The 25,233-nt window shown below is 39.8% G+C and overlaps 2 protein-coding genes across 4 annotated transcripts in view; one reads left to right on the top strand and one right to left on the bottom strand.

The window, feature by feature from the left end:
• The window catches only part of KNTC1 (kinetochore associated 1), a 31,021-nt gene extending 21,202 nt beyond the window's left edge, over positions 1–9,819 (bottom strand). The window contains exons 1-16 of the mRNA XM_063416370.1: positions 9,694–9,819; positions 8,564–8,636; positions 7,975–8,052; positions 7,833–7,867; positions 6,664–6,757; positions 5,927–5,969; positions 5,511–5,565; positions 3,647–3,772; positions 3,464–3,553; positions 2,871–2,936; positions 2,424–2,485; positions 1,927–2,038; positions 1,081–1,224; positions 800–856; positions 616–717; positions 276–392 (exon numbers count right to left, since the gene is read on the bottom strand). Of these exons, the coding sequence (XP_063272440.1) occupies positions 276–392; positions 616–717; positions 800–856; positions 1,081–1,224; positions 1,927–2,038; positions 2,424–2,485; positions 2,871–2,936; positions 3,464–3,553; positions 3,647–3,772; positions 5,511–5,565; positions 5,927–5,969; positions 6,664–6,757; positions 7,833–7,867; positions 7,975–8,052; positions 8,564–8,636; positions 9,694–9,819 (1,380 nt within the window). The remainder of the gene's footprint in view (positions 1–275; positions 393–615; positions 718–799; positions 857–1,080; positions 1,225–1,926; positions 2,039–2,423; positions 2,486–2,870; positions 2,937–3,463; positions 3,554–3,646; positions 3,773–5,510; positions 5,566–5,926; positions 5,970–6,663; positions 6,758–7,832; positions 7,868–7,974; positions 8,053–8,563; positions 8,637–9,693) is intronic.
• A 1,025-nt stretch (positions 9,820–10,844) lies between these two features.
• RSRC2 (arginine and serine rich coiled-coil 2) lies at positions 10,845–24,926 on the top strand. Of its 3 annotated transcripts, none has more exons than XM_063415708.1 (10): positions 10,845–10,979; positions 13,534–13,690; positions 14,195–14,238; positions 16,877–17,067; positions 18,018–18,161; positions 21,501–21,623; positions 21,720–21,799; positions 22,365–22,597; positions 23,864–23,953; positions 24,261–24,926. In XM_063415708.1, exons 1-10 carry the CDS (start codon positions 10,974–10,976, stop codon positions 24,438–24,440), a joined length of 1,248 nt encoding a protein of 415 aa, XP_063271778.1. In that variant the 5' UTR covers positions 10,845–10,973; the 3' UTR covers positions 24,441–24,926. The 3 variants fall into 3 exon arrangements, with proteins under 3 accessions (XP_063271778.1, XP_063271779.1, XP_063271780.1); XM_063415709.1 differs by having other exon boundaries at positions 16,855–17,067; XM_063415710.1 differs by lacking the exon at positions 10,845–10,979 and adding an exon at positions 15,157–15,234 and having other exon boundaries at positions 13,593–13,690; positions 16,855–17,067.
• Positions 24,927–25,233: the final 307 nt, after the last annotated feature.

Below are 25,233 nucleotides of genomic sequence, written 5' to 3'. Positions count from 1 at the left end.
TTCAGCTGTACTTTCAATTTCTCTGTTGTTGCCAATCCTTGATCTGTAGGAGTTTGAGCCACACCTTCTCACAGTGTCTTATGTTATATTTATAATCTGAGTTGAAAGAAAATTTGTAATACAATTTATCAAATAGTCTTAGTGGCTTATGAATGGAAATTTCACCAAAATCCCTCAGGGTTCCTCTTTTGCCTGACTTTAAATTAGATGCTGCAAGAATCTTTTCTATTTCAGAAGAGACTGGAAAGCTCTTTTTCAAGTGTCTGCAGGGTTACCTTTTCAAAATCACAGAATGCCAGCCTGCAGTTGTATTTTCTGTACAGATTCCTCAATTCTTGTAAATCATTTACCAGCTTTTTTAACCTCTGTATCTCTTCACAGTCACCACACCTCTGAAACAGTGTTGAGAAGTGAAACGTTAGGAGACAAGACCATTGAGAGGCTGCCATCAACTTTTTAAAAATCTTTAAACACAGGAAAATTGGAACTTGATCTTTATTTAAGTCAATCTTCACCAAAACCAAGTGATCTATTTATCATCCACTCCAGCTCTAGCTCACAGCATCTGTTTCAAATCTTTAAGTAGCTCATTCTTGTATTTGTTACATTTCTTACCAAAGGAGTCCACTTGCCAAAAGCTGTCACTCCCAGTTCACCTTGATTTTTGCTTGTAAAAAAAATTTCTGCCACTTGGAGTCCGTTTTCAGGCCAGTTTGCCTGTCCAAAATAATTGATATTAGCAGGCTGTATTACACATCTGGAAATACAAGATATGCCAAGTTTCTGCAGTGTGATTTACCTTGTCAGTTAATTCAAGGTTTCGAGCAGCTTGTTCCAGCCATTTTGCTAATATTTTCTGGAAAAAATACAGTTATAAGTAGAGTTATGCTATCTAGCAAAGCAAAATTTGCCATTAGAAATTTCTTTCAAAAGAAACAATTTCAAATATACACACCAGGGAAAAGAATTCATTTCAAAGACAGAGGAACAAGTTCCTGACATTCAGAAGTCTGGAGGTGCAACAGTAAAATCATCTTAGTCTGAGAAAATTCCAATTTACAGTTCTTAAGTCAATCTCACCTGTCCATCTGGCACAACCCTTCGTGAGAAGGGGATCACAAAATTTTTAAGCCACACACAAATTTCCTTCAGAGGAGCAGTGAAATGGATGGCGTTGAGCAAATCCTTCAGCATTTTCTCATCAAAGATGCTTTCAAAATCAGCCTAAAATATGAAACCAGAACAATTACAGATCCAGGGAGTGTATGTTTTTCTGATACTCTGTACAGCTGTTTCACAAATAGGAAGAGACAGTGAATTTCAAAAATACAAAGAGAAAAATCTCAGTAGTCATAGAAATGACATGAATAATTTCTATGTAAAACTAGAGCTCAGTCTTCTTAAAAAAAGACCTTATTGAAGGAATTTCTTTACAAATCACACTGTTCTACTACTTTCAGACTTGTTCTATAGTTCTGTCTTATTGAGAAAACAACAGGCAAGGAACTGAAAGTCCTGCTCTAAAAAATAAAATAAAAGCACACATGCAGTATCTTAAATGTGGCATTCAGAGTGAGGAATCTGTGACAATTTTGAAAGGATTTTAAGGTCCAAACGTCCACTTAAAATTCTGAGAGCTGTGCTTGCAAGAAAGTGAATGGAAAATTACAAGCACTGCAGAATAAATCAAATTGCCATGACTTAGAAATATGAATTCTGACATCAGAAATACCAGTTTATTCCTAAATCAATAAGAAGCTCAGCCTCCTAAGCATCCAGGTGAACAGGTAATTATTGTGGTAATTGATGAGATTCTGCCATGGACCTTTGCTTCTCTGTTTTGTAACAGCCCCTGTGAAATTAGGCTGGAAAATTGAAGGGATTTAAGTCCCTCCACAAATCCTAGAGATGTCTGTGCCACCTCACCTGATGCCTAAGCCAGAGGTACTGTGCACATGCCAAATTTCCTTCTTCCAGCTGAAGAACAATAATCTTGAACATGTCCTCATTATTCAGGAATTCTGTCCATGCAATGCCACTAAAAGTGAGAGAAGCTTTGTTAAACATCACTGTCAAAGGAATTGGGGGGAGAATTTCAAAGCTTTTCTACTGAGTGCTGGATGTTGTAAGAAACAACAGAAACAACTTTGTGTTTCTATAAAATCACAATACCTCCTATACTATTGAACAGAAAAAAATCTTTTTTAAGTGTTTCTGCAACAGATAATTTGTGTTTTCAACACACAGGATGAGTCAACCTCTCTGCATCCTCCCTTCTCTGCAGCACAGGATGGGAAACTTCAGGCAGAGAAGGAACAGCTTGAAGTTTAATGAAGTCATATTAAAAAACTAAAATAATCTTAATTTCAGTGGTACAGGCTTAATCACAATTAAATTTTCTTTAAATTTAAACACAAACAAACCTGAATTTCTCTAGTCCAAAAGCTTCATAGAATGTTGTAAGCCTTGCCTGAGCTCTCAATACCTAAATGCAGATGAGATATAAGGTTAATATCTGGTTTATCATTGTTGCATTACATGATTTGAGCACTGATTCTCCTTGAAGGCAGATGAGGCCAGTTTAGAACAGAACTAAACAAGAAACAAAATGAAATACCTAGAAGTACTTCAGGAAAGGTTCTGCCTTCAATTTATGGAGCATCTGAAGCTGACTCTTTCTATGACTAAAGGAATGGCTTATTTCTGAATCCGTCATTAGTGTCGTTCCCTTTCATACTTTAAATATAATTTTGTTTAGACTTTTAAAAAACTCAGCAGTAGTTTACAGTTATAATTTGAATTTACAATTTGTAAAACTGTACATTACAATTGTTAATATGATATTGTAGATCCAAGAAATTTGTCCTCACCTCAGCTATGGATACAGGAGCCCCATCAGAAGGTGGAGCATTGGTTCTATTATCTTTCTTCAAGATCTGAAAAAAGGACATGAAAGGGTTTGGCTGACAACTCAGAATATGCCAGACAGGAGTGTGAGTGCAGTAAAGACATGAGCAAAAAAATCAGGACTTCTGTAGATTGAGATTTGACAATGTTAGATTGGATCTAATCTGGTTGGATTTCTGCATGGATGGAGGATCAGACAGATAATGTGTATCTCATTTTGTGTGATAAGACTAAAATAAAGAAAACAAAAAAGGTGACCTACTTTGAGCTTTAGTTTGAAAATTAATATTTTAAAGGTGCTTAAAAAAACAGCTACTCAAAACTAAACCCTGTTTTCTGATGCAAAAATAAAACTGTGAGCTCTTTTCTGCCCTTGAGCAAGAACGAGGTTGGAACAAGACTCGCTGCTTCTTCATGTTTGGTTACACAGGATTTACAACGCCTTTACTTTTGCCTTTTGGAACGACTGTAACTTGTCTGTGCCCCTCTCAAGTTGTACAGAAAGGTAAAATAGAAGTTGAAAAGTAGAAGAAATAGAAACAAATGAACTCCTTACTCTGACTTTAGCATAATTCAGCATTTCTCGAGTGGTTTCATACAGTGGCCACGGAGCATTTATGCAGTAATTCACAACAAACTGGCTGTCCTGTTTGCACAAGGAAACAACTGAAATTAATTCCATGATCTTTTATGATTTGAATTACTTTAGTAGGGAAAGAGGGTAGAAATAAAAGCAAACCTGAATTTTTTGCAAATTTTCTTTGGCTTCATTGCCAAGATCCAGCAAAGCTTCCTGGCCATAACTCCCAAGAGAAGCTGAAGCCAGTTTCTCTAAAATAGTGTTTGCTTTTACTTTGTATACAAGCTGTTTAAAAAAAAAATAACACAAATCTGGTGAGTTGTTTTATAAGGTAACATTCCACTGCCTTGATAATTTTTGTAATATTTGTAATATTTTTAATACTTTCTATTGAACTATAATTTAATACTTTCTATTGAACTATAGGGCAAGAACCTTACTCACTTACTTAACCTGAAATGACTCAAAGTAATTTCAGTTATACTCATTAATCTCAAATGTGTTTATCATGAATGAACAACTCACCTCAACATCCAATCCAAACTGAATAGCAAAATTCTCTGCTTCAGTGAATTTGTGTTTGTGCAGCAAACGGCTTAGTCTGGGGATGAAATACAATAAAGGACTTCAATATAATTCCAGATATTAAATAAATATATATAATACAATGTTTTTTCACAGAAACCAGTACCTATTTTCTGGCAAGGCTTCAGTTAAACTTCTCATCACAACTATAGAAACTGGGTCTTCAGAGGGCCTGAGGATGAGAGGGAGCTATGTGAATTATCTGTGTGGAAGTAATCTCTCATTTTTATATAATAATGAGCTAGTTATAAACAAATTATCTTACATCTGATGCTTTTCATGAATTCCTTCCAAGAAGTATATTGTATCCTGTAGTGTGCAATGACAGAAATCGTCAGGTGAAATGAAAGAAATTCCAAATAAATCCAGAGCATTTTTCTATGCTAAAAGAACTTTTAAAACTTCCCTCAGTTTTCACCTGTAACAGCAGCAAGAACAACTGGCAGTGCTATTAAATAGTGCAAGAGGCCTCAGATTAAATTTAAATTGTTCAGTTTGCTTCATAATAGGATATATTTCTCTATCCTTTGGAGACATAACTTAATCTTTCTTTGTATGGTTCCTGCAACGTTTCTAGCAGAAATTGGCTCTAACCTAACAAAAATAACATAGCACCCTCTTGAATATTTACACTTTGAATATTAAGACAACTATATATCTTCAAAGAACAAAAAGAAAATCATCAAAACCTACTGTGCAAATCCCACTTTGAACAAGGGAAGAAACAGGAGACACTTCCAGAGAATAGAGCTGTTGCATCGTGGGCAATGCAAAAACCATTAGGCTTCTCATCTGTGAAAAAAATAAGGGAGAAAACAAACAAAGATGTCAGACTTACTTTTTTCTCTTACACTGCTGAGTGATATTTGGAAAATCATTTCTGAATTCTTATGGAATTAGAGGGCAGTATTTGTAGACTTTTAATGGAAGGCAGGTCTCCAGTGTAAGGAAGTTTAATGAAGCTTCAGATGTTGCCTCTCTCTCTCTCTCTAGGCCTATTATGTATAATTAACAGATTTAATCTAATTTTTTAAATGGTATAATGTTCATCCTGGTGTTTTATTTCAGTTGACTGCACTGCCTGTACCTGGGGGTAGATGCTGAAGGCAGCAGAGACATTGTTCTAAAGAAATCTGTGAAGGGGTGTAAGATAATAACGAATTTTGCTGCTCTTCCTTGTCTGCCTACCTTAAAAAACCAAACAAATAAAGCTCAAATAAAACCCCAAACCAGAGACAGCTTGGCCTGGTCACAAGAATCTCAACAGCCCTCACTTGCTAGACCCTGATATTTAGATGGCCACGTCTCAGTTTGGGCTTTAAGCTCCTCAGAATTTTCTGTACCCTAAATTTTGCCACCTCCATCCCTCTCCCCTTTTTATTTCCTATGAGCAATTGCATAACTATTAATGAACAGAACAGAGGGAAGGAGATTATACCTGTTTGTCATCTGGCATTGTCATGACAATCAGTTTCACATTGGCAAGGCCTTGCCTAAGGAATGAGAAAGAGATGAAAGAAGGCAAAAATTTGCTGTATGAATCTTAGGTTAAAACTGTGCAATATTTCTTCTTCTTTTAGAAAATTTTGCATTCCATGAAAACAAATAGATTTTAAAATCCCTTTATATTTTAATATATAGCTGTATAGTTTCTAGCACTTTCTCACACTTTAGAACAGTAGTTACACTTTTCCACATATTCTGTTTAGTCTTAATTTTTAAGGAAAGGATTTTCTAACAAGGACAGGCTGTTCTGCACCAGCACCTGGGCCAAAATAATGAGATATTTCACAAAAATCACAGCACCAGACAACTTTTCACGTCTCAGGATTGGTGCTGTAACACTTCACTTACCATGTGACTTGAGAGGAATCTGACTCAGTAGTGAGAAGAAATTCTTCAATATGTATTAAAGGCCAATCCCAAAGTAAAGTGAGAGAATAAATATCCCACGTGCTTAAGATGTTCTAGGTTTAAAAAAAAAAATCAGACATGATTTCATATTTTCCTCATAGAAGACAGTTTTTGAGCAAAATATTACATTTTGTGGCTTAAATAATGAATAGGAGCGAATGAAACACAGGAAGATAAGATGCTCTTGATATAAGTAAATATAAGCACCTTCATTTTACAGAAATGTCACTTTAAACCTTAAAAAAGCTGATTCAAAAGCATTGTAAAGTGAAGAATAAATCAAATCATTACCCATACCTCTGTATCCAAAACAAACAGCTGATTGTCAAGGACTTGAAGTTTTGCAGCACCTAAAAAATATTAATACTCATGTAAATTCATTATTTTTCTTGAGATATGTACCAGAAGCAAAAACATATTCAAACACACAACCAAGTGCTGGAAACCTCATGGTTTAACCTTCCTAGGACTTCCTAGGACTGTGCAAAATTTAGCTTAAAGAGAATTGTGATTTATGTAACTAAGTTAGACTGCAATTTTGAAGCCCACATTTTGGCTGTACCTTTACAAAAATGTTCTGTTTGGTACACGTGACAATGAAATAACAGAGGATTAGTACATTCTGCAATTAAATATGAAATCTACACTTGTCTAGAAAAAGATAAAACCTCCTTTACCTTGGATCAGACTTGAATCAGCAAAACTTTGAGCAGACACCAGGGCAGTGCTGGGGTCCACCTCCCATTTGGAGAGCACAGAATCACCCTCACCCTGTGAGGAGAGGCAATGAAAATGGAGTTAGACAGGAGATATTTGACCACTGACATGTCTGCTTCTACAATTGATCTTTAACTTGGAAAGCTGCAAAATTAAATTTAACTTTAGTCCTTTACTATGTTCAGAAAAATACATTGATTTCTTTATTTTTAATTTAACTTTCTGCCCTTGTCCTTTCAAGACTGGCCTTTGTTACAGTGATTGTTACACTCAGCAGTTTTTGGCTCTTTGAAAAACAGTATTTCACAATATCCACTTTCTATTCACACAGAACATAAAAGCTGAATGAAATTACACTGGGCCTGAGGAAAATCCCATTGAATTCAACAGGCTTCAAAAAATAAACACAGAGAACTTGTTTGCAGTCCCAAATTACATTTCAAAGCATGTCTGTATTTTAATTTCTGTATTAATTCCTGTATTTAATTCATGATTAAAAGCTTTGTTGAATTAGACCTTGTTATTTTAGCAGTTGAGTGAGAACCTGATTGAAAGATTCTTGCCAGCTCTGGTTTTGTCTGTGAGCTCAAGGACAACTTTATCAAGTGATAACCTTCAAATTTACAGTGAAGGAAATGAAAGGCAAAAGCAGTGCAAAAAATTTATGAGCTTCTCTTCCAAGCAGCTGGAGACAAATTTTGTTGCAGATCCAGAAATGCCATTACTGATCACATAAAATTACACACCATGATCACGTTCTCAGTGCTTACCCCGATTATCAAATGGATTTTGTTCACTGAGTTGCTGATCACAAAATCCTGACAGCCCAGGCTGTGATGCTCTCCCGTGGCAATGAAAGTTGTCTTGATCTGTCCTTGTAACTTGTGGGGTGGGAGAGGAAGGGGATGTCAAAAATGGGGAAGAAAAAAAGTTGTTTATGGAACCAGTGGATAAAATCTCTGCTCATTTCTAAACGTGCAAAAGAAGTAACAATCACAGCTATGAGGTGGAATGATGGACTGGTAAATAGACAATGGAATGTACAGAGCAAAGTTTGGTTACAAATTTGAAATTTGGTTACAAAATCTGAATTTTTAACAATTTTACCAGTTTTGGAGGTGTTCCTTACTTGCTTTGCTGTAGTCATATCCATCTTCTCAATTGCTACATATTAAAAAAAAGAACAAAATCAGTGTTAAATAAGCTTTTTTAAAATTTTAAAAAGCCACAAAGGAAGTTTTTGAATACAGGGAGGTCTGTACTTATCCTACCTTCCTGTGTTTTACCAAGTGGGACACACATAATGCAGAAGCATCCATTGTTCGTGAGAATGAACATGTGATAAACACCTACAAAAACCCAACAGAAATATTTCAAACTGAGGTATTCAGGAGCAAGTAAAGAGAAGACTTGCTTGTAAACAGGAGAGTGAAATAACAGAAATCCCCCCAAAATAATCTGATCAATAGATTAGACTATTTTAAACAAAGATTTTTTTATTTCCAACTAGGAACAGAATAATATAGTCTATTGTGACAGAACAGGGCTGGGAGCTTATGGAACAGAACAACTGAAATATGATAGAAGAAGAGAGAATTCTTCCTCTTTAAGCTTTTTCATGTGTTTAGCACACCCTCAAAAGAAAGAGGTATTGAGTTCTGAATGTTTGTCCCCTATGGCATTTATGAAATAATTAATGAGATAAAGAATCTTATACCACTTTGCATTGTGCACATAAAATTAACTTTTCTTTATGCTTTTCTCTATTACTTAATTTGTAATCTCTTTCTCTGAGAGCTATTAAAGGGGAACAAAATCACAAAAATTCAGACAAAGGAGGAAAAATCATAAAGTTCTTACCTGCATCTGCATTATCTTTAATAAAACAGAGATTTAAGTAAGTCTTTTCACTTTTCGATTGTTCAACCAAATTCTAAAACAGAAACAGCATAAACACTATTATTCTGTATTTCACTAAAAAATTGAAATATTGACCATCAGTTCAAATTTTAAACTTTTTTTTTTTCTCATGAAAGTTCTTGTTTATGCATGGCATTCCTAAATAGATTTACTTTATTCATTACTCATGGGAATAGAAGTGCCCGTTTCTCTTGTTTGGTTCCAATATTTGGTCAAAAAGACAAGGATATTTATACTCTGGTATTTGGGAGAACAATTAAAAAACCCCAAGAAAGTCTGAGAACAAAAGGTTCTCAGCAAAATTAAGTAGAAAAGTTACTTCACCTTTGTCAGCAAGGTTTGTTTTGATGGGATGTGGATAAGATGCAAACTGCCACTCCTCTCACCAACCACAAGGAATTGTTTCTCTTGACACATGCCCACGACATCCACGTGAGTGTCTGAAAAGTTTCATGGCAAAACGTCAGATATGAAGGCTTGGGTTTTATGAATAAACATTAACACAAGAATTGGACAATACAGTGTCCCAGATTTCTTCAAAACAAGTTATTCTGACTAAATAAAAAACAGGAAGAGGCCTACAGGGAGTGGTTTCGGTATCCATTATTCCCACTTCAGTGAAAAGTTAGAAAAGATTCTAATTAAATGGTACTGAAATAGTTAATTGTGTTCAGAAGCAAAACCACTCTTTATTACTTAGGTTCTTGTTATAATGCTTCCCTTTACAGGATAGTCAGACATTTGCTGTGTTTTCTGTGTTTGCTATGTATACCTACAAACACAGGTATTTCAAAAGCCAGCCAAATTTTCACTTGCCAAGTGGAATGCCAAAGGAAAAAGCTCACCAAACTGAATGTGCATGAGGAGAGACAGCCCAGTGCTGTCCAGAAGTGCCACAGATCCGTCCACAACAACGATGCTGCCATCCCTGGAGCTGCGTGCACGGAGCTGAGGGTTCACAGAGACCTGGGAAGGGGAAGGTTGTTTCACATGGGAACACTTCAGAAAACACCACAAAGAAGCCCAGGTTATTATTCTGAAAGAAAAAAGCACATTTTGATGGGTTGTACCTTCTCTGAAGATGTGATTTGCAGCAGTGTATCCACCTGGTACAAGGCGGTGCCACACTCCTGTCCCAGCCCCACAGGGAGCGGCCCGGTGTCATCGTTCAGCAGGAGCTCGATTTCATTCCACATCTTCGCCTGGGATAAACATTTCAGAACGCCGTGTAGAGCGGACAGCTCTAAAAACTACACGGCCACAGATAAGGTATTGGTTTGGTTACTGTATGGGGACACTGTGCCAGGAGGAAGGGCTGTACAAGAAGCTCGGAAGGATAAATAGGTTTAGCACCAAGTGAGCAGCGTGGATCCCGGCCTGCCTGAAGGCAGCTTGGGGAAAACAGATCTCGCCAACTAAATTCACTGCCAGAGTCCTCCCCACCATGCTGTGAACGCCTCCTGCTCTCAGGGACACCGATGCCCTGCCCTCAGGGACCCTCATCCCCTTCTGGTAACAAACCCCTGCCCACAGGGACAACCTGCTCACAGGGACCCCCATCCGCTGCCCTCAGGGAACCAATGCCCCCGACAGGGGTGACAAATCCACGCTCACAGGGACCCCCACCGCTCACTGCGGCTGGTGACATCCCTATTTTCAGAGCCCCGCCCTTGTGATCTCCCCGACCCCCTCACCGGTGACACTCCCGTGCCCTCGGGGACCCCTGGATCCCCTCACCGGTGACACTCCCGCGTCCTCGGGGACCCCTGGATCCCCTCACCGGTGACACTCCCGTGCCCTCGGGGACCCCTCGATGCCCTCACCGGTGACACTCCCGTACCCTCGGGGACCCCTCGATGCCCTCACCGGTGACACTCCCGTACCCTCGGGGACCCCTCGATGCCCTCACCGGTGACACTCCCGTACCCTCGGGGACCCCTCGATGCCCTCACCGGTGACACTCCCGTACCCTCGGGGACCCCTCGATGCCCTCACCGGTGACACTCCCGTACCCTCGGGGACCCCTCGATGCCCTCACCGGTGACACTCCCGTACCCTCGGGGACCCGGCTCCCCTGACCGCGCCCCCTCAGCCGCTGCAGGGTTTCAATTTGGCGGGAGCCGGGACAGGCTCAACGGGTCGCGGCGGCGGCCAAACCTCCTGGAAAGCGAACGCGCCTCCCGGCCCACAACGCACCGCGCTCCCCCGCGCTCCCCCCCGCGCCACATCCGGGCACCCGCAGTGAGGGCGGGCGGGGCCGCGCGCGATCGCTGTGGCCGCGCAGGCGAGGGAGGTCGAGCCCTGCGAGGACGTTGCTGAGGGGCGGCGGCGGCGGCCCGGGCGCTCGGTGATGGCGGTGAGCGGCGGTCGCTGCCGGGGTTTTGAGGCGGGGGTGGCGAGGAAGGGGCTGAGGGGGGCAGAGCCGGGGAGGGCCGGGTTGGGAGCCGTGTGCGCGGAGGCACAAAATGGCGCCCGCCGCGCCTTCGGCTGCGGCGCCATGATGGGCTCGGGGAGGGGCGGCCGCGCTGCTCCCACCGCTTCAGTCCCCGTCTTCAGAAGTTTCTGTTTCGTTCCTCGGGGCTTGGAGAGAGGAGAAGACTTCCTGGGACTGATCCCTGGTGGTTCCATGGCTTTGGGGAGAAGCGCTGTGGTTACACTGGCGTTTCTCATGGGAGCTGTGGGGCGAAGCTTCCCTGTGAGGGGAGCAACCTGGTGTCTGTGCCATGTTAAATTCTCGTTTCTCTACTTTTCTTCGGCCTCTTTCTTTGTGTTTGGTCACAAGCTTTTATGCATTCAATTAATTCGCTCCCATCCTGTTTTTTGTGGTTAATATCGATGGGAAACGCCTCTACTGTAGGTACCGCTGCCCTTCATCTTCAAGCAGGGTCTGAGTGTAGCTTTATTTTGTCTGAAAAAATTCTGTCATCTGGTAATGTACAAAGGTATTTCGTCTCTAATTGGGTTGAACAACCAGTAAGAGTTATCAGGGATTTAACCTGACGTGGTTAATTTTTTCAAAAATTGCTAAATAATTTTGTGTAAAACTATTGTAAAAAAATAGTTGAGTGTAAAAAATTCCCCCAAAACAAAAACTCAACAAACAGGGTTGAAAGTGATAAAACTTTTTAAAGCTGACTCGAAGCATTTTGTGGGGTCTAATCTGATAGTTAAAGTTCTTGTCTTGAAAGTTTGATCAGTGGTGAAGCAGAATAGGGGGATTGTAAACTTCTGGAGAAAATTAAATTTTTTTAATGATTTGTTGTTGTTGTTATATAACTTAACCCTGATAAGAGTAAGATATATTTTTCTGTAAAAGGCCTTCAGTTATGTCCTTTGGCTTTGCATTTACATTAAAGATACTGCTACTATATTTAGAGGTTTGTCTAAAGTGTTGGTGAGGGGCTTATTCAAGGTAACTCTGAGCCAGTGGCCAGTCTGAGAACTGAGAATAATCTCAGTGAATTCTGTCAGGTTTTTAATTGCTGGGGTTTTTTGTAGCGCAGAGATTTCCCTCAGGTGCAGAGCACAAGGGCACTAAGGAGCAGCACTGTGTAAATAATGAGATTGGTAGCACTGGAAGATGTGGCAGTGGGCTCAGTTTCACTTGGATAGTGCATTTTAAATCCCAGCTAATTTACACTCATAGCTGGTTATTCTCGTTCTTCTCGAGTAACTTCAAACTGTAAGCAGTAGTAGCTGAAATATAAATCCAAATATTTACCTGTAGCATGTAGTGAAGAGAGTCTGCCATTAGCACGCGGTGTATTAATGACAATTTGTAATATCTGCTGTGGTTTGAGAAAAAGGAGCTGCTTTGTTTTCGAAGCAATGGATATAAATGAGCATCTGAGATGTTTTCCTGTCTATTGTTCAGTTTGCAAACCGTTCTGCCAGTTGCAGCTGCTGGAGAACTGCAAGTTCAGGTCCTCTGCTATGTTAAATTGTCCTCGGCAGTCCTGAGCCAAATTCTGTCTTTAGTGACATCTTGTGCAGCCCCACGTTTTCCAGAAGGTTTGATTGTGACTGGCACAGAGGAGATCAGAACAAGAGCAGTGAACCTGTAAAATCATTAATGAGAGCACATTCACCTTCTCAGTGGGTGCTTTTTCCCTCTGTTCCTTTCAGTGCCTTGTGCACCGGTTGAACTCATTTACCTCTCACACATTGAGTCACAGAGAATCTTCATTTACAGAATCCATTTTTGGATTTATTCTTCCTAGGTCAAGGTTTAGAAGGAGTGGAAAAACATCTTGGTTTTCATTATCTGATAAAAATCTTGTCTTGGATTGGGTGTAAGTGACCATGTGTGCTCTGACACATAAATATTTTTGCAGAGATACTTTTGGGGTGTTTCCTCATTCCAGACTGTGCTGTGTAACCCTGACAAATGAACCTCACTGCATTTCCCTTCACAGTTCATCCCATGCCTCAGAACACCCAGTGGGGATTTGGTGCTGTGCCTCAGTAATGCCCAGATTGGTCAGGTCACTCAGATCTGTTGTGACAGCACTGACCTTAGGTAATACTGGTTGTGAAAATGCTGAAAAGTGATTGATCTACAAACACCATTTAGAGAAAACTCTGCCTCAGAGAGCGATGTTACTGACACTCAGAAGTACATGGGGAAAGTAAAGTTTAGTGTTGTGAGAGAGCAAAATGTGAACTTTGTATCAGTTCTCTTCATTAAAATCTTGAAAAGTCAATCTGCATGCAGTTACACAGTTCATGCAAATCTGTAAAGCTATTGCCTAAGCCTGGGGTGTCTATACAAAAAAACCACCAAAAACAAACAAACAAACAAAACAAAAAAAAATTAGATATCTCTTCAGAGGAAGCATGAGGTAAATTGGTTTTTTCTTGGTTTTCAGTCCTAAGCTTCTGTTTCATAAAAATTCTGTCCTCATGTGCAGGGTAGTGATACAGAACGAGATGGAGTAGTCCCAGAAAAATCCTCTCCAGAAAGAGAGAAGAAAAAGGAACAGTCAGATGCCTCCAGTTCTCCCAGAACATCAAAGCATCATTATTCGAGATCACGCTCACGGTCAAGGGAAAGAAGACGGAAGTCAGGTACGGGCTTGATGGAAGCAAATTGCTCACGGAGCTGAATTCTCTTAGAAGCAATTTTGGTGAAAAATAGACAGACTTAGCCCTAATAACGCGTTAGAATTGGGAGAAAACGGATCTCCTGACTTTTGGGGTGTATCTTAAATATTGAAACTGCTGAGGGAGAACGTCTTAGCAGTGTTAGGGGATCGGACATGGTCTGACCACACAAACAGGAAACTGCCCCATTTTGTTTCATTGTGATTAGATAAGCCTAGACTGGGTTACTCTTGTGTAGTTGTAACAAGAATAAGGATACCTGGCAGAAGAACATGATTGGGACTGTGATGTACGTTAGATTTTCGCTGTCTGAGCTGAAATAAATGCAAAGCACTGGGACTCACAGCCAGAGTTACTCAAATACTCAAATTGGAGTAGCTACTCAAATAGTGCTGTTTGGTTTTAAGGAGCTGGAAAGATTGTAGCCTCTTTATCTTGGTAAATGACAATAAATGTTTTCTTCTCCAGATGCTGAAGGAAGAAAACACAGAAGCCGCAGCAGAAGCAAAGAGGTAATTAATACTTTGTAGCGTTTAGGTAATTGTACATCTTTAAAAGTATCTTGTAGTAATGCACATATGTGTAAACTTATATAAATGACTTTATGGTAAGTACAAGAAATTGAAAATTAAACGTTAAGCTTAAAAATGGATATGGAGAGCCTTTCATAGTGAAGCATGATTGCAGCCATCATATTGACAAGGTAATAGTTTTATAGAAAATGCTTTCAGAAACTAGTAACTTAATTTCTTTCTTTTTTTTTTAATTTTTGTGGAAACAGCCAAAAGAGAGAGTTCATGTGGAGGAGTAGAATGGTGTTCTTGATCACTTTTACAGAGCTTCCATTATCCAAAAGCCTTGGGTGGCTTTGTTCCTGGCCAGAGTTCAGGACTTTGAATAATACATACCTGTCTACTTAGGTGTATTAAAAATAATTCCTCACCAGACTGAGCTTTGTTTATTGCATCCTTTAATTGTAAAGGCTGTCACAGCTTGACAAACAGACTGAGTCAGCTGGAAATGTGACAGTAGCAGCAAAAATTTCAGAGGCTGTCTCTTAAAATAAATGAATACGTGTGTGCGTGGATATATAGGGGAGTGAGAAGAGACAGCATCAATAATGCCTTAAAAATAACTGGCTCACACACCAGAGAAGAGCTGAAAGAAGCAAACCAGGAGCATCAAAATAGTCATAAAGGAGCTTAAGCTGTGTGGGGCAATAGGCTGGGACAGATAAGGCACTTTTTAACCTCAAACCCAGGTCAGGAACTTCTCCTTCCCCCATTCCAATGGAAGCTCTGTTAAAAAAAAAAAAAAAAAGAAAAGAAAAGAAAAAAAGGAGGAAAGAAAAATCTAGGCGAGTTTTTGTGAAATTGAATAATATCTTGTTTAGCTCACATGATAACATTTCTATAATAAATCATACTCAGCGTGCTAATGCGCGAAGAGACTGAACTGAAGACGCTGCAGACTCAGATAGCAAAATTATAAGCCTACTTCATGATAAGGTAACTATTAGTCATTCAAACTCATATTTCCCTTAAAAATATCTTAAATCCGTTATGGGATATAATGGTGGTTTTATTACTAAGTGTGTGTCTGAAAGATGTGATAAAAAAAAATGTCTAAGACTTTTTAATTATGTTTAAAAAAAGGTGTTTAAAATCCTGTGCAGTGCTTTGCCAGGCTGTTGGATCTAATCTTACACAATTTATTTAGCAGCTTTTAAGTTTCGCAGAGTGAACAGATGAGAAATGATCTCCCACAGTAGATGCACTGTTGTCATTCATTTGCAAGATTAAGCTCTGTTTGTAGATTAAATGCTGAATATCAGTAATTCTTCTTAGTGTGTGTGTGAGAATAACTGTTTATATAAATATATACTTAAAATAAGTGTACAGATAATCTCAGATGTAACAACTGATTATTAAAAGAGCTAAGAATAAAATACTGTGAAAGCAGGAAAATTATCTGGTGTTCTTGTTTACTTGAAGAACAATAATCAAATATATTTAGAAATGGATGCATATTAATAAAGAATTAGGCTTGGGCAGGTGGGTATAAGCCAATTATAGCATCATCTCCAGACTCATTTGAGAGAGAGTTCTGATGGAAGAAAAGGTTTTATGAGTAGTTAACAGATCGAGATAATCAAGAAAACCAACCAAACAAACAACTTTTGAGTAACTGGGGTTTATCTAAAATAAATGTATCATGATTAGTTCGTGGCTTGAGCAGAACATTTTTTAAACACAAGACTAAGTGGGCTATGCTTTTGTGCTAGAAAGGTTTCAAAACACACTGGATATATTAAGAAAGGGTGTTGATGTCACGACTTAGTCTCTAAGGAAAGCACTGGCAAAAATCAGGCCTGACCTTGCTAAATATTTTTGGCATTGCAGCTATAAAAAGGAATCTTTTTTTTTTTTAAGAGGCACTGCAGGAAGGAGTTGCGGTATAGTGGAGCAGCATATCTGTAATTTAAAACTACTGTGGGAAGTCTGAGTGATGCATGTTCATTTGAAATACTAAAAATGGGGTGTCAGCCATGTAAATTATCACTTCTGCTCTGTAAAAACTGTTGGAAGTTACTGAAGAAAGTTTTGTTCCAGAAAATAATTACCTAATGATGATTAGAAGATCTTTTTGGTTCTAAAAGCAAAACAGTTTGGCTGGAACTACGTGTGGATTTTAGTAACTTTTTACATGTCAGCCTCAGGCAAATACTAAATAGTCACTGCAACTGTGTTTATATATATATATATATATGTATATATGCATATTCATAAATTGTCAGGTTCTTTAAGATAGATACTTAAGTGCTTGGAATGGAGACAGTAACTGAAAATAACAAGTGTATTTTGTTACAATGCTGCGAGTCTTGTAGGGAAGCACTGTAAAGATACCTGGATGGATGCCTTAAAAATCCTTTATAGACAGTGGGAGGAGGGAAAATGGGGAAAATGCTAGTTTGCTTTGCAACTTTGGGTAGTTGGTGGCATTAGGTAAAGCAGCCGTGGCTCATGATTGAGTCGCACTCCTAAGGTTACTAATGTTGCATCACAACTTAGCATTTTTATCTTCTGATACCCATACTAACTCTCTTTGTTGCACTATTTTCCTGAAAGAACCAACTTCTTCTTAAAACAGGCAAGAAGACATGAATCCAAAGAGAAGTCCTCCAAGAAGCACAAATCTGAAGACCACAATGACAAAGAACATTCTTCTGACAAGGGAAGAGATAGCCTAAATTCATCTGAGAATGGTGAGGAGAGGCATAAACGCAAAGAGAGGAAGTCATCCAGAGGGAGGAGTCATTCCAGATCCAGGTCTCGAGAAAGGTAAGTTGTTACATGTGATTATTGTGTGAGTGCATTTCCTAAAGCCCTGTTTGGAATTCCTGTAGAGTTCTGAAATACAGCTGAGTTCCATTCCTGACCTAGTGTAAAGCATCAGCTTATATTGCATGTTGCAGTTTTCACTGGGTATTGCATTTGTAGATAGCTTTTTTGCAGGTTGGTTTGAAGTAAAAGTACAAAATAGCACTAAGACTTCATATAGGGATGTCTCTCATGTTTATAATTGGTGTAGAAAATACTAAACAGTATTAAATGTACCTTCTTGTCAGTGACAGGAAAGCAAATACACCTTACAGGGACACGGCTCTTGACCTCCTAAATCATGAGCATCCTCAGAGGGAGTGCTGGCCAATCCTCCTTACCTGGTAGCCCACCCAGCACATTCAGAGGGTAGGAAAATTGCCTGGGACAAGCAGTGTGCTGCCAGCAGGACTTCTCCCTTTGTAGCTGAGGGATGTGCATCACACAGGGTAGCAAGGAACAGCTTTGGCTAATGAAAGTGAGGGACTGGATGTGACTCACAGGCTGGAATTTGGGTACCTCTTCCCAAAGGTCTCTGAGTACCATGGAGAGGAGCAGGGTTGTGTTGCTTTGGAGTTAAGACTCCTGCACAAGATTAGTTTGGCTTTGTACTTGTTTTGAGATGTACACTTTAATGAACAACTAAAAACCGCAGTGTTGATGAGTATGGTTGTTTACAGCAACTGTGCAGCTCAGTTGTGGCCGGTGGGGTTTGGTTCCTTCCCCATTTCATCCCTTAGACCTACAGCTTGACCTGTTCAAGGCATGAGCATTTCCACGTGTAGTTTGCAGTCTCCCCATCCTGCCTGATGCATTTTTGCCCTGTGGGGACAAATCCATGTGTAAGTCCTAAAGTACAAACTGCATTTGAGCACAAGGATATGTGTAAGAATTCGGGGCGTGTGTTTCAGACGTCATCGTAGTAGAAGTCGTGATAGGAAAAAATCCCGATCCCGCAGCAGAGAGAGAAAGCGACGGATCAGATCTCGCTCTAGATCAAGATCTAGACACAGACATAGAAGCAGAAGTAAAAGCAGAACTAGGAGCAGAAGCAGGTAAGTGTTACCTTCCATACACGTGGTGATGTTTGGTTGGGCTTTCTGTGGTGGGCTGATGTGATGGGTTTGCCAGTAAATGTCTGTTCAGTGCAGTTAAATGTGTTTGGCTTTTTCTCTGCTGTACTGAGAGTGGATTCAGCACTGGGTGCTTTGCTTGGTCTTACATTTGTCCTAGACAGCTGAAGCATCTCAAGCTCTTGGCTTTTCATAGTGTGACTTCTTGTTAGCAATAGTATTTAAGTGGGAAGAACTGAAGAATAAGATGCAGGTGACCCTTTCCTGTGTTTGACACAGTAGTAGTGTGGTTGGCATACTGCTGTATTTATCCCTTCAGTTTGTGTAAGTTTAACTGGGAATCACTGCCTGTCAGAGCATATACACAGATCAGAAGCTAATTCTGATCAGTTCCACAAAGTTAACTTAATTTTTCTGTGAAGTGGCAATTGGTATGGTATGAAGGTAAATTTTGGTTTGGGTGGATTATTTGTGATATGAATGTACTCTTCAGTGTTGGTAATTACGGCTCCTCTTTGTCAAGTTCAGCTTCAAATACTTACCACGCAAATTTTTCTCCCCAAGTGCTTTGATTCCTTCCTTAAATTCTACAAGCACTTGATCTAGACACATACTGGCTCGGTCTGGGTCTGTTTGCCAGAGCTGAGATTCCATACCTCACCTGGGATGTGCTGGAGTTGCCATTTGCATCACTGTACAGAAGTTAATGTTTTTCAGCACTGATAATGCGTTCAGTATTTTGAATGTAGAGTCTCTGTATCACCTTTGCATTCTTAATGCCCTGTAGGATTTTCTCAGTGGTGAAGCTGAAATACAACTTAATGACTGCTACAGATGTTTTGTTGAAATGTTAGTTTGAATGAAAATCAGTGTCCCTGCAGAGCTGCAAGAAAGTGTTGACTGTTCCAGTTCTCTTAATAGTGTTTTCACCAGAGTATTTTAAATTGTTCTGTCACTGGTTATGACTACTCAACATTACAGTGGAACACTGGAGTCTTAACAATCACAGTCGTGTAGTAATGCTACAACATCCCTTGTGAAAGTGTTCAGAAGATTTACCTTTCTGAAGAAGTAGTTGAATTACGTGCTTTGTGTCATGTTTTTGACATGCACTTTCTACCAAACATTGAGCTGGGGTGAGTAGAGCTGGGTCTGCAGTTGGTACATGTTACTTGCATTTAATGGTATTTAAAGTACATTTAGCATGTTGTGCAAGGCTTCAGCTCCCCATTTTTTCCAGTTAACTGTAGATAATGTGCTCTGTTTAAAAGTCACTTTGAACATTGTGTGTAATGGTTCCATGAGAACTTCATGTCCCAGAATAGATTTTGGCTTCTGCAGTGGAATTCAAATTACCTGAGACAGAACATCAAATGTGGGAGGAAAAAGGAAGGGATACTCATAGCTTAGGAATTTCTCCAACTGGAAACAGGCCTTGTGGGATGCTGGTGGACATACTGCAAGAATCCTTTTCTTTTAGGTACTGTTTGTGTCTCACAAATCCTAGAGAATGGAAGTAAATGAGGCATAAATCTTTTTTTTATCTGGACCTAGAACACTTCATCAAGTTCAGGGCTCAGACAAAGCCTGGAAAAGAAAGTGACTTATGGGGCAATCCCGAAGGCAAACTCTGCACAAGCCGGATAAATGTGATGTGGAAATGTACCTGTTAAAACTCAACTGTGAAAGGAATCCCCTCATTCCTCACATGCAGTTTTTGTGTTACAGTGAGCAGGCTGTGACAGAGGCATTTATAAATAGCAAAGCTTGACCATCTCTTGATGGTTCTTTGCATAATGTCAGGATCAGATTTTCAGGTGTCCTCTGGGGAGTTCAAACCAATCCTTTGGTTTGTGAGTTCGTAGAACCTCCTGGCAGTGCTTTAGTGGCATGGCTCTGATGAAATGCCAGGTGGAAAACGTGAGCTGCTTGTTTCAAATGGAAATACTTCAATACAAAAGCTCAAATATTTATTTCCTTGATGTTTACCAGTGCAATAAAGCATCACAGACCAAAGACAACACCAAACAACAATAGTCAGCACGGGAAAATTGAAGGTGTCTTTGAAACATGCATTACATCTTATCTCAGGAATGCAGATCTGTCACTTCCCAGTGCCTGAATCTGCATCTTGTCATCTTCTCTGAAAAGATAAGTCTTGCCTCCTTTGTATTGTACCAGATTTGTCATGTAAACAAGGATCTTTTTGTAGCTTCAGTCTGCATTTCATGGTGTTTGTAGAGGCTGCCCAGGTTACAAACAGAAGAAGGAATATCTGAATGCCAAAAGTGGCTGTTGGCAAGTTAGCTGTTATCCCCAGTTAGCTGTTGCCTCAAATGGGTGATAATAATATTTAAGTTGAAAAAATACAGAAACACCTTTGTGCATGTCAATTTAGTGGTTATGGCAAATCTGGGAAAAGTGTGAGTGATACCTCCTGTGAATTAAGCTTTGTTCTGAGCACTTCCAGTGGCTGTGACTTCTTTGTTTGAAACACCATTGTCAGAGGCTTAAACTGGGATAAACCCTTATCTCTTGTACTGTAGATATTGATGATCCTGCCACAGAGAACTGCTGCTAATAGTACTTTCTACGTGTTTTGAGTAGCTGTTGTTTAGATGGGATTAGATGCAGATGTCCTAAGAATGACTCCTGCTTGGAAGGAGGTAGGGAGAAGGTTAGTGAAGAAGAGTTGAACTGACTGTTTTAGTATTTTGCTTAAGAATGTGTTTTAACTGGGTTCTTTTCAGATGGTCAGGCTCCAGGTAATTCATGCTTCAGAGTTCTCTTCCCAGGAAAATCCCAAGACAAATCACATGATCAGATTGGTAAACTTCCTCAAAGCACATTTAGGGAAGAGGATACAGAGCAGAGAGTAACAGTAATTTCCTCAAGTACTATTCCACTTCTTAAATTGGGCCTCTTCAAAATGCTCCTTATTAGCATAATTAGAGTGCTTTGAGGTCTCTTGTGTTTTTAAAACATTCTTCTAGCTTGATTCATTCAAGTTCTCTTCCAATTTTTACCAGAAATCAGATGATTTTCCTTAGGATTTAGAATCTCTAGAGCAGATCTGTTTGTTCTGAACATTGAGTCTGAGAGGGTAAATGAATACCCAGAACTGCACATTTCATTACAGCTGGAAATCTTCAGTTTTAGTCTGTGTTGTTACGAATGTTGTATTATAAACTCTGAAAGCTTTTCTTGAGAGCTCCAAATGAATGATAAAGCAAATTTTCAATGCTATGATCAAATACTTAATGAAATATCAAGCTGCATGTGTACTTTAATTGTTTTACCAACTGTTAAATTTGGTTACAGAGAGCGGAAGAAAAGGATTGAAAAGCCCCGAAGGTTCAGCAGGAGCCACAGCCGCAGTCCGAGCCCGCCGCCTTTCCGGGGACGGAACACAGCTATGGATGCACAGGAGGCCTTAGCCAGAAGGTCAGGAATGGTGCTGATTTTGATGATACGTGATATAAATAAGCTCCTAATGTTGATTTTGCACGTCTAAATATTTTTATTTTCATGTACCTCTAGGCTGGAAAGAGCAAAGAAATTGCAAGAACAGAGAGAGAAGGAAATGGTTGAAAAACAGAAGCAACAGGAAATGGCTGCAGGTAGAGCCTGTGTATTAGATTAATTCCTGAGCAGCAGTGTGAGTGGAAGATAGATAGGCTTATGTTACAGGAATGTTGCAGTCTTACCCAACAGTTGGGCATGTTGTCTTTATGTAATTGTTCATAAGAAAAACAACAAGAACTAGGAAACATTAAAAAAACCAAAACTAAAAATAAGAAACAAAACTCTAACAAAAATGAGTGGCATTTCTTACTACTTGCTGAGTGTACAAGAAAAATGTATGTTGGGCTTTAAATGATGTCATGATGGCCATTGGGTTGCTGCTTACTCAGGGGTATTTAGAGCCACAAAGTGCATTAGTTTCACTTCTGGTTTTCATTTACTGAAACTGGAGACATGTTCCTTAGTTGAGAAATCACATGTATTTTATCACCCACTTATCATCTGTGCACTTCCAGCTTCTATTGAACTGAAATGTTTGAGGGATTTGGCTTTTTCTGTTTCATTCTGGGGCAGGTTGGTGGCTGGCTTTTGTGTGTGTGTGTGTTGGGGTTTTCTCCCCAAACCTGAAGTTCTTTCTAGCAAGTTCCCTTTGTCCCTCAGCGGCTGCAGCCACGGGAGGCTCCGTCATCAACGTGGCGGCTCTGCTGGCCTCGGGGACACAGGTGACCCCCCAGATCGCCATGGCAGCTCAGATGGCAGCGCTGCAGGCCAAGGCCCTGGCAGAGACTGGCATCGCCGTGCCCAGCTACTACAACCCAGCAGCTGTGAACCCCATGAAATTCGCTGAGCAAGAGAAAAAGCGGAAGATGCTTTGGCAAGGCAAAAAGGAAGGGGTAATGTTGGCTTTTCTTACCTTCGTGAACTTGTTGGGGAATGTCTTGCACTCAGTTTAAGGATGCTGCTGAGTCTTATTTCCAGCTTTCATATCTCTTAGCAAGTTTTAATATCAGCCTGAAATAAAAACTTCAGCAAAGGCAGGAGTTGGACTTTGATGATCCTTGTAGGTCGCTTCCAGCTCAGAATCTTCTGTGATTTAGGAGTGAAATGATTAGGATAGTTGGTCCTTCAATGATAAATAGCTGGGACACAAGACTCAAGGAAACTCCTAATGTCATAAAGCTTCAGAGTTATAGTTGGATCTTAGTGTTATTTTTTTGAGTTAACTTATGACTTGAAACTAAACATCAAATCCAGATGGTCTCCCTTTTACTGGGAAGGGATGGCTGGGGTATGGAATGTGTAACTTCTCCTTCCTGGGACTGTAGAGATTTCTCCTGTAAGGCTCTGTCCTCTCCAGTTGCAAATTTCAAAGACAAGTCTGTCAGCCTAGCCAGTAATTTTTCAGGAGCAGAGTAATGCAATATTAACCTAACAAAAGTCATAAATACAAATAAGCCCTCAGGCTTTTGTGCTGTATCAAATGCCTTTGCACTTAGTAATAAAGTAATAAAGGCACCTGTGGCAGTTGTTTTTTCAGAATGTTGCTGGATTTGAGTAGAGCTTTTGCCTGCTGATACTGTGGGAAAAATGGCTACTTGAATATTTGTATTTTTGTCTTTTATTACTCTGATATAGAGGTGTTTGTTAGGCTGGTTTCCATCTGCAGCAGTTACACAACAAACTCCCCTTACCTTTACTGACTGTTCCATAAGATGTGAAAAACAAACCAGTTTCCATGGCAATGGAAATGACAAAAGGGAGGGCAGGAGAACCCGAGCGTTCTCTGGGTAGTTCTTCCTGAATTGTGTTGTATGTTGATAGATTACAATAAACAAATTCATTTTTCCATAATTTACTTCAAGCCTGAATTCCAAGGCAGGCTTCCAGACCTTTGGAAGTGCCAAAGGAAGGAGCATGCCTGTGTTTTGAGCACTGGGGTTAGGTAGGCTTCCCTCACAAAGAGCTCCTGTGAGGATGCTGCAGGAGGAATATCAGACTTGGAAACCTTTTACTTGCAGCTCTGGTACAGAATGGGTTTGTCTTTAGCACTGCTCTTTTGCCTGCTGCTCTATTGTACTGTTTATGAAATCTTATGTAAAAAGGTGACATCTTTATTTATTTATTTATTTATTTATTTATTTATTTATTTATTTGGACAGGATAAATCACAGTCTGCAGAAATATGGGAAAAACTAAATTTTGGAAACAAGGACCAAAATGTCAAATTCAGAAAACTGATGGGCATTAAGGTAAAGAATTCTGAATATGTAATTAAGTTTATTAATTGCAGAATAATGATTTCACTTTTTATTTTAGCATACCTTAGTAAAATTTTAAGGTAACCTGATGTAGTTAAGAGCTATTTATTAAGTTCAGAAGCACCATCTAAGCTTGGATTTAGTTCAGAAAGCAGCTGGGTGAAGGCCTGTGTGTTTCTTGACAAGAGAAAATCTGCAGGAGAATGTTGCAGCAATAAACCCAAATGCTTTTATTCTTGCTTTGTAAGGATTGGTGACCCTCACTTGCCCAGAGCTGATGTTTGTGTTGTGTTTGCAGAGCGAGGATGAAGCTGGCTGCAGCTCTGTGGATGAGGAGAGTTACAAAACGCTGAAGCAGCAGGAGGAGGTGTTCAGAAACCTGGATGCACAGTATGAAATGGCCAGATCACAGACTCACACGCAAAGAGGAATGGGATTGGGGTTCACATCTTCCATGCGAGGAATGGATGCAGTTTGAGAAATGAAAAAAAAAACAACAAAACCTTAAGCAAAAGGCTGTTTTTGAAGTTTGGGACTGTGGAAGGTTCTTGTTCACATGTTGGGTCCTTGTTCACCAAAAAGCTAGCATTCTAGCTTGCATGGGTGTTGCATTGACTTTAATTTATTGAAAAATACAATTTTTTTTGTAAATATCAGATTAGTGATACTGGTGTTAGTGTTGTAATCAGGTTATACCCACTTCCATTAAACTTGACAGAACTAGAGGAGGACAGTATTTTTTAGTTAAAGTTCTACTTTTCAAACCAAGCAGTAATGGGATGAGCTCATACATGGATATTTCGTGTCCACTGTCTTGTGTACTTTTGTACTTTAACCTTGTACAGTTATTTTCAATTGAAACATGAAAGAAACATTGTGTAGATGTTATTTAGCGGTCTGGGCCAATAGGCACATAATCCAGTGCAAAACAACTGGTTAATAATAAAGACTTTTTTTTCTCTAAGGTTATATAGTAATTCGTCTTTTGGGCTAAACTCCCGTAAGAGTTAAGAGAAGGGAAAACTTAAGGAGGTTTTTATTTTGGTTCTTTTGAAGTACGATTTGCCTAAAATATTGCAGTGAGGGGCTTTGCTGCAGACACCCTGCTTCAAATACTTTTATCCTGCACGGTGCTGCTGCCCCATCTATCTCGACCGCTCGCTCTTTATCAGAAGAGAAGAAGAAAAGAAGAAGAAAAGCTCCAAAACCGGGAGCGGTGCCGGTTCTGGAGGCAGGAGCGCCTCCTCCATTGTGAGTACGGCAAGCGGCGG

The sequence above is a fragment of the Prinia subflava genome, chromosome 19 (genome assembly GCF_021018805.1).
Source record: "Prinia subflava isolate CZ2003 ecotype Zambia chromosome 19, Cam_Psub_1.2, whole genome shotgun sequence".
NCBI classification, from domain to species: domain Eukaryota; kingdom Metazoa; phylum Chordata; class Aves; order Passeriformes; family Cisticolidae; genus Prinia; species Prinia subflava.
The sequence above is the reverse complement of the archived record's forward strand: the minus strand, read 5'-3'. Positions and strand labels throughout refer to the sequence as shown.

Bases quoted from the DNA above. Each gene is read 5' to 3' on its own strand.
- RSRC2 (XM_063415708.1), top strand. The intron at 14,239-16,876 runs GTAATTAATACT...TTCTTAAAACAG, and splicing joins GCCGCAGCAGAAGCAAAGAG to GCAAGAAGACATGAATCCAA. The intron at 18,162-21,500 runs GTAAGTGTTACC...ATTTGGTTACAG, and splicing joins AGAACTAGGAGCAGAAGCAG to AGAGCGGAAGAAAAGGATTG.